The sequence below is a fragment of the Kryptolebias marmoratus genome, linkage group LG4, assembly GCF_001649575.2.
Source record: "Kryptolebias marmoratus isolate JLee-2015 linkage group LG4, ASM164957v2, whole genome shotgun sequence".
Classification (NCBI taxonomy): Eukaryota; Metazoa; Chordata; class Actinopteri; order Cyprinodontiformes; family Rivulidae; genus Kryptolebias; species Kryptolebias marmoratus.
The window spans coordinates 19,993,485-20,002,207 of NC_051433.1; the positions used below are offsets into that span (position 1 = coordinate 19,993,485).

The 8,723-nt window shown below is 43.0% G+C and overlaps 1 protein-coding gene across 1 annotated transcript in view; it reads right to left on the minus strand.

The window, feature by feature from the left end:
* Positions 1-703: 703 nt before the first annotated feature.
* The window catches only part of ell2 (elongation factor for RNA polymerase II 2), a 12,617-nt gene continuing 4,597 nt past the window's right edge, over positions 704-8,723 (minus strand). Inside the window, exons 5-12 of the mRNA XM_017422917.3 lie at positions 6,398-6,657; positions 5,877-6,001; positions 5,151-5,223; positions 4,425-5,070; positions 3,050-3,113; positions 2,754-2,925; positions 2,406-2,450; positions 704-1,874 (exon numbers count right to left, since the gene is read on the minus strand). Of these exons, the coding sequence (XP_017278406.1) occupies positions 1,758-1,874; positions 2,406-2,450; positions 2,754-2,925; positions 3,050-3,113; positions 4,425-5,070; positions 5,151-5,223; positions 5,877-6,001; positions 6,398-6,657 (1,502 nt within the window). The 3' untranslated portion in view covers positions 704-1,757. The remainder of the gene's footprint in view (positions 1,875-2,405; positions 2,451-2,753; positions 2,926-3,049; positions 3,114-4,424; positions 5,071-5,150; positions 5,224-5,876; positions 6,002-6,397; positions 6,658-8,723) is intronic.

Genomic DNA, 8,723 nt, shown 5'->3' on the forward strand with positions numbered 1-8,723 from the left:
GGGGGAGGAGGATTCATTCTGAACCTCAACAGACAGTCTACTACGGAGACTGACGTGTTGACGGCAAAACTGATCATATTCACTTCAAGTCTCGACTTTGAAGGGTGGAGGGAGGGGGGGCAGAGTACAGGTCAGACTTCTAAGGTTGTGCCCTCAGAGAGAGGCTGATAGCTGTGAAAGAGGAGCCAACATCCCAGAGATCCAAGCTCCTCTTCAGAACTCTGAATCTGACAAAAAGTTCTCCTCCGAACGCGACTCGGACGTCAGCGTCCACGTCTCCTTTAACTGCAGCGCCTTTCAGAACCTTTACTCCGGGGGAAGCGGGACCAGAAAGGCATTTCGTATTTGGCAGACATCCTAACACATGTTTGTAAACAACTTCTTTTTTTCTTTTTTTTCCCTTGTTGAAATAAAGAACAGAGCAGAAGCCATCCATCAATCCATGAAAATAAAATAAAATATATATATATAACTTTGCGCTGCTTTGTGGAAGTGAAACTAAGAATCAGATACATCACAGTACAGATGGGTCCTTTGGTGGATGTGATGGAGGCTTCTGTTTTAAACTGAAACAGGCTCATAATGAAGGGAGGGGGAGGGGGAGAGTTCTTCTTCACAGAACCGCTGTGAGAAAACACAGATCCTTAGCATCTGCAGCAGCCGGGCGGATCCTGGTCCTGGCTGCTCCAACATCATAGCAGCTTTTTTTTGTTTGTTGTTTTTCTAACATTTTCTCCTGTCACTCAACCATACAACACACACACAATTTGTAACACTCCTTTCTCCACCATTATGACATCCACACACGCACGTTTTCCAAGCAGTTGTAGTTCCTTTGCATAGTGTGTGTGGACTCTTGCGGCGGGCCCAGTTAAGTATATATATATTTTTTTCTAAACATAAACGCCGTAAGGCATTTAGAGGTTCACACACATTTGGATGCAAGGACCACTGCACCCCCGCCCCCGTCACCCCCTTTTTTTTGTGGTCATTACAACTAAATTCACCGTCCCTGCTCACACATTCTGCCGCTTCTCAATCAGCTTGAGTGTTTTTCTCCTCGGGCTCTCGTTTCCTCTCCCTTTGCGCAGGTTTTTTTTTTTTTTTTTTCCTCCCTCAGTACAGTTGTTTTTTTTGGAAAAAAAAAAAAGAGCGGAAACGAGCCCCGCAGGGAGATGCTGAGAAGCTGTAGAGAGGTTGTGTGCAAAATGGCTTCACAAGTTCAACACATAATAAGGCCTGTGGTAATTTATGTTGCATTGTTCAAGAAAACAAAAAGAACCAAAAAAAAAAACAATATATCATCTGCTAACTCTCGCTTTCGCTACGAACCTCAAAATAAATAGATCTCCCTCTTTTTTTTGCCTTTTTTTACTTAAATACGAGTTAATATTTTCTCTGATGCTCAAAAATACTTTTCTCTGAAGAGTGTCCTTCACAAGTTAGAGTTGAACTTTGTTTTTCCCCACACGTCTTGTCGCTCATGCAGGCGGTCTCTTTCTCTGAACCAGTGGTATCAAATTCCACAGGAGCGAGTCGATTTCATTCATAAAAAAAAAAAAAGAAAGAAAGAAAGAAAGGGGGACTAAAGTCAAAGAGTTTTTCAACATTTCAGGCAGTGAAGAAGCCCGTGGAATCAAAACCAAGAGGGAGGGAATGAAGGGTGACAGGAAAGGCAGGAAACGAGGAGGTGTTAATAAATAGGAGCGGGTTTGACACTCGGTTCACAATACTGCTCAGTGAAGGGGGCGCTGCGCTCAGCACCAGGCCTGGGCTCGGCGCTGGTCGAAGTCCGCTATCAGACGCTTGATGTGGGCCAGTTTGTTGTGCAGGTACTCGCAGCGCTGCTTCTCCTCGTGGTAGCTGGGGTTGTGCTGCACACAGAGACGCAAGAACAAAAAAAAAGGAGACGTCATTCCCACAAAGCACTGCTCGTGCACAAGTTTAAGACTGAGCTGAGACCGGTTTTCTTTATTTTACTGACTTCCTGAAGGGAAAACTATGCCTCCACCTCCCCACCCATGGCTTTTTATGTCCCTCGTCCCCTCCAGTTGCAGCTAAAAAAGGGTCTTTCGGGACGATAAAGCCTCATCCAGCAGCAGGGCGCAGAGGGATGAGGAAGCTGGCTTTGCTCCGTTTCTGCTCAGCTTTTTAAGAAGCTCCAGTGACAGACTGATTAAATGAGCGCTCTTTTCATTTTGAATTATCTGCACATCCACTTGTATGGCTGTCACCATCATGGGTTTTGAGCTTTAGGCCTGTTTTTAGACAGTTTTAATTCAGTTTGGATTTGTTTGTATATTTAGACTTCAGATTCGGATCAGAAGGGAACGAACCGAGTCAATATTGATCCTCACATTCATTTAAATACATACAGCGGATGTGCAGCCTGTGCAGATACTCACATGTTTCATCTTTTTGTACTCTTTCAATACTTCTTCTTGCACTTTCTGTGGAGGAAACAAAACGTTAAAACCAAGAAAAGTTTGAATTATGTGAATACTTTACAGAGAATTTCAACATCTTACTATTCTTACTGATTCAGGTTGATGGCTACATCAAAAAGGACAGATGTGCTGCTTAATTTTGGTTATTTATATAAAGAAAAAAAGTCTGAATGATTCTGCAGAAGTCGATCAGGCAAGAAAAGCAGAAGTTAAAAACAAACTGGATGTCTTCTCCTTTTATTACACTCATCCCTGTCAACACCGCATGCGGTTTATAGGAACTGTCTTGTGGAATAAGTCAACGACCTGGTGTTCCTTGGTGCCGGGGGTCAGCTTGCGACTCTGGGCGTCCAGCTGGGTGAAGCGGCGGGTGATGCTCTCCACGTGGGCGTGCAACTGGCGATACTCATCGTACTCTGCGTTGAAGTCATCCTTGTAGTGTTGTCTCTGGTCGAGAGACACAAGCGGCGTGTACTTCCTGCAAGGAAATAAATAAATATGCATATTTTGATAAAAAAGGCTTCTTATTTTTGAGGACACCTTTTGAAAAGCGTCACAACTTTGACAGATTACCGAGGACTGCTGAGGAAAAGAAAACTCACGCTACATAGTCTGGCATCTCGAGTTTAGATGAGGATTCAGTGGACTGGACTGGCTTCTCTTTGACTGCAGGAACAAAGGACGAAAACATGAACACTGCTAATCAAGACAGTTAACACGTACAGTCAGTAAAAAAAATACAAACAACAAAATGTAAAGTTCTTTGAACACCGTTTGTAGATTTTTAGCCTCGAAAACAAACTTTGGGGATATTAAATATCAGCAGGTTTGGCCAAATTTAGGCTAAAAGAAAAGGAGCTGCATACAAAGTAAAACTAGAGCGCTCCTTTCAGCAAAGACCAAACTTTTATTTGGCTCATCAGGCTGGTTGAGTCTCTGCGAGAACAATAAAAATACAGATGAACTTAAAACTTCTTAGAGCAAGTCTGTAAAACACTGAAACAAGTGACATTTATTCTCCTAATTGTCTTTTAATAGAGGGCAAGACTATAAACACCTCCATTCTGTCTAATTTAGCAGCTGTAAAAATAAAGCTGCTACACTCCATATTTGACCAGTAGGGGGCAGGATCCCATCAAAAACAGGTTTACAGGAAGAGAGAATGTGTGCAGAATTAATTCTGAACTTTTTAATGCAGTTCACGTTTGAGGATTTTCCTCCAGAAGAAACATCTGACAACAAAGATGTGTCTATCCGGAACAAGTTTTCTGTTTCTCTAAAACTCAAGTTTTTAAGCTTGGTTTTAGAGAAATACAGTTGTGGGTTTTTTTTTCCTCCTAACCTTCTCATTTGTCAGTATGTTTACATGGGAAAACCCCCCATTCTGTAATCATTTTAGTTTGACTGAAATCCCACAAATTCAAATTCCTCTGTCAGACCAACAACCAAATCCTGCAGATGCGAGTCAAATAAGGTCAGGCTCATTTTTAAAGTTTAGCTTTCTGCCCAACATGCCAACACTATAGCACTTTGTTTTCAATCAACTTTTAGTCAGCTGAAAGGGTGCGACGCAGCGCCCGCTGTCGTGGAGCGGGGCATGAATAAATTAATTATCCTCTCATCCTTGTACACACTGAGGTCAGGCCTATTAAACATCCAGTTAAATCTGTAACCATAGCACAACTTAATAGTGTGTGCAGTTTTTGGCTCTTAGTGTGTTTTGCTCTGATAAAACAGAAACCTGAGCAGGAAGCAGAGGGAAACTTGTGAAGTAATCAAGCAGAAAAAAAAATAAAGTATTGAATGTATGCGTCCAACTAGAGCTACGTGTATTTAAAACTAATCTAAAAACAGGGCTGAGGATCCTTCAGGAAACACGACTCACCAGAAGTGATCCTAATTTTCTTTGGGGTTTGACACCATGAATGACATATTAGTTGTTCAGCTGCACAGACATTAATCAACATGGAGTCGTACCTTGATCTTTGTGAGAAGTTTTGTCAAGAGCTTCTCCGAAGTCTTGTTCAGCGCTGCGCTTCTTTTTGACTCTGTGAGCCTCCTCTGCCTGCTCCGCTACCATCGGAGGACCCAATCTGCCTCCGTCTGGTTGTTTCCCTTTATCCTTCTCTCGATCTTTGTGCTTCTTGGATTTCTTCTTGAACTTCTTGTTCGTACTGCTAGGCAAGGGAGGGCTGCTGATGACGGTGGAGGTGACTGTGAGAGAGGTGCAAGGAGGGGGGCTGGGGGAGGCGGCTGCTCTGGGGACGGGATGCTGATAGTCAGAGGAAAGGGGGCCGGGCGACGGGTCTCTGCAGGAGGAGCTCTGGCCCGTGGGCAGGTCCTGGGTGCCGCAGCCCTCCGGGGTGCCGGGTGAGTTGGAGTTGGAGGCCGGGCTGGGCTGCTGATGCGACGGTGCCGGAGGGTGGGACGAGATGGGCAGGTGGGAGGGAGGGCCCGAGGTGACGCCGGGGGGCAGGGACGAGTGTTTCGAGCTGGGGCTGCCCTCGTCCTCCCGGCGCTCGGAGGGGCAGGAAGACGACGCTGGTCCTCGGCTGCTGAGGTGAGAGATGCGGGCTTTCTTGGGAGCCAAGGGATCGATGAAGTCGAAGTCCGGCTGGCGCTTCTGCAATCAAAGCAAGAAATAAACCAAGAACTGGAGAACTTTGTAGGCGTGTTGGTTAGTGTGTCTATTTGTCCACCTACCTGAGGGGACGTGGGGAAACCATCTTTAGGGGAACTGCTTGACAAAACTCTCTCAGTAGGAAGACCTAGTTTACTGTTAAAAAGAGAAGAGCGAGTAGGATGCAGTGTTTATAAATTATTACATGATCCCAATATGAAAGATACTGGTAATGATTAAGGTGTTTAACCTTCAGCTCTGTTGTCACTCACCAAACTCAAAGCTCACATTATTATTTATAAAATCAGAGATATCATACATGACAGTATGCCGTCAGCCAAACCATTTTATTCTTTTATGAGCTGAACTTTGGGGAGGGGCTCTGCTGTGTGTCAATGCTGATGCATGAAATGGTAATTCTTTTGACTTTTTCGTTTTAGTTACCTAACCATAGCTGTATGCTAATAAAACCAAATGCAAGATGAAAGCTAAATGCTTGGTTTGATGCCTGAACTCTAAATTCTAACAGCACCTAAATTTCCTGTTATTTCACTCTTTTATATAAAGACTTGCAATAATTTAAGAAATTCCAACAACTGTGTTTATGGAAAATGGACCACCTCAGTTTGATTGACACTCTTGAGTTGCTCCAAGCGTTTGTTACAAAAAGGCCTAAACTTGCTGGCTTCCTGAGGCGCGTTCTCAATGACTGCAGCGCTTCAATAACAGCCTGGGAATCTGTTCTGTTGTTTAAGAACTGTACAAAGAAAAGCAACATTAAAAAAAAGCCTAACAGTCCATTTCTGTACCGAGCTAAGATCCGGTCGACCTGGGTCTTCTCATCTTCAGAATAGCCGGGCCAGTCTCGCTGGACGTCTCGATAAATAAAGTCCTTCAGTGAGTAGGTGTTGTCTTTGGGATTCAGATTTGCCACCTGTTGAGCAGAGAGACAACTAAAAGCTATACCATGGCAGACTGAAACCCTTACAGTATATACAGAAACCTTGTATTTCCTGCCGAGGCCATCTGTGCAGGCAAATCGTGTTAAACAATTTAGCGATTTGCTTCCAGTCAATGAAGTCTTTTAACAGCGGACATAATTTCTTTAGGCGTATGTGCACGCTTCAGTCATGCTTAATGAGGGGGGAAAGGAGAGCTCTAAAATCAAGTTAAATCCTCAAAAGGCTCCTTAAGGAGCAAGAATAAAAGGGCCTAAATTCAGCAAAAGTCAGAAGTTCATACTGGATTATCTGTGCAGCTCTGGGTTCAAAAATAGTCCATGGTACACTATTATTGGAAAAAAAAAAAAAAAAAGGAAAAAGATAATTACCTGTTGCAGCGTAGTCCCCAGTGAGTTCCGATCCTTCTGGTTGATGCCGTCCCGCTGCAGACGCCCGAGCACCTCCAGTTTTTTGTAGGACTTCAGCGCCAGCAGGTGAACGATGCGGTCCCGGAGGGGCTTCTGAGAGACGGGGTTGTTGGAAAGGCACTTGCGTATCGTGTTGGCTGGGTTGATGGGTGTGGAGCGTTTGCGCTCCGGGACTACATCTGGGGCTGATAGTGCAGGCTTACGAGTATGTACTTGCTTTCCTAAAAACAAGAAAGGAAAAGCCACTTTATTATTATTAATATTATAATAATAACGGCTAAAGTAGACGTGGTGGAGTCAAAGACAAGACATTCAATTTACGAAAAACAATAACTGAAGTGTTTCAAAAACCACATTTGAAATAAACACTGGAAAGTTGTATCTCAAATCTGCAAGAGGCGTAATTATGAGCCATTCCTAAATAAGTTTCAAAGCTGAACTGCTGTTCTCTTGTTACCTTGTGTAGAGAACAGAAAAGTGCTGCCGTTAGAACCTTAGATGCCGTTCTGTGTTTCATGTTTCACCCGGCCACATGAACATTTCCTTACACTTTCTTAGTCGTTCTGAAAGTCGAAAGCTCTTTAAAAGATTAAGGTTAGAGACAGGAAAAGGAAAACGCTTCCCCTCCTCCGTCAAAAATAAAAGACTAGAAATTAATGAGATCCCAGCAAGTTTAAGTTATCTGACCACATGCAGCAGGTAAAAACTTCTCTCCTTGAATCCTTCTGTGTCAATCTGGACTTTTATTCATTTCCACCAACAAACGCAGCTGCACTCACAGCTGTATGATTGTTTCATTTATTACTAGATACAGATTACACATGAGGGATAATACAAAGGTTCAGATCGCTCAAAAGACTTAAACCCAGCAGAATCTTAAATGTCTCCTTGTCGTCAGTAGCTAAAGGTGCTAACTTTTCCCCAGCTGCTTCAACCTCCCGGCCCTCTTTTCTCTGCAGCTTGTCTCGTTTCTCAGTTTCTGTCCGAGCCGGTTTCTGTTTGAGCCCGTTTATGCAAATTTATCCATAGATCGACACTAAAGGGGACGTCATGCACCTTCTTTTAAAGAAGTTATTGAAACTCTCCCCCACGGTTTGCCCTGCCACCTGAGCACCTCCTGGATTTGCTTCTGATCCAACGACTGTAGTTGGGAAGAAAAGAATCCATTTAACTACAGCCTTTTTTATATATTAATTCAAAACACTTAATTTTAATCTGAAAATACAAGAAAGGTGGGGAAAAAAACCCCATAAGAATTATGTGACATCCCAGGACAAGGGATAGTCCGACTCCTACGTAGACACAATCTGCATCCACGTGGAACCAAACCCAAATAAAATTCAAAGTTTGGAAACATTGGCTTTTACCAGGAAGGAGCCGAGCGCGAATAACTTCAAACTGCACTGACGCCGTTTTGTGGTATTATGACTAACCTGAGCGTCCTCCCAGCTCGACATCAAGAAAAGATCAACAAAACTGTTGCGAGCTAAAATATGTCAGGATGACTCGGCGAGCTCCGTAAATACAAGCAGCGGTGTGTTTGACTTCTTTCAAACCTGACCTTTATTTATTTATTTCCATTCGACACAGATCGATGTCGGTTTTGAAATACAGTAAATGTGAGAAAAGACGCCCGAGCAGAAACAGACAAAAGGTAAAGGACGAAGTGACATGCAGTAATCCACGACGAAGCCTTGGAAAAAACCCTCAGAAGCATCCAGGATTTCTGTCTTTCAACCTTACAATTTCTCCCAGGCCTGTGGGTGTATAATCTGAGGCAACGATGATGTGAATATCCCACTAGCCGAGCAACATAAACATTGAAATGGTGTCAACGCAAACAGCAGAAAACCACTGAGGTATAAAATCTGTCAGTCTTTAAAACAAGAGAATAAAGACCAATCTTCAAAAATAGACCAAGATTATCTAAATATGTCGGATTCGTGACAAGACGAAAGTGTCACTGAAAAGTCCAGAAAAACTTTTTCTTAAAGAAAAAAAAATAGTGTCCTCTTTTCTGCCATTTAATTTTTAAAAATACTGTTTCCTGCTGGTTTTGTAAAGCCTTTTATTGAATGAAACATAAAAAAAGAGAAGTACAAAAATTGCACTTCCTCAGTTGGCAAAAAAAGTAAAAGTAAAAAGCAGAATGGGGAAGAAATTCTTTTTTCTTCTTACACCATTTTTAAACTCAAAAGTAAGCAATATGTATTGTTGATTATTCTGACACAAACATGCAGTTTTAGACGACACTGAGTAGTGCCAAACAGACTAACCCCCCCCCCCC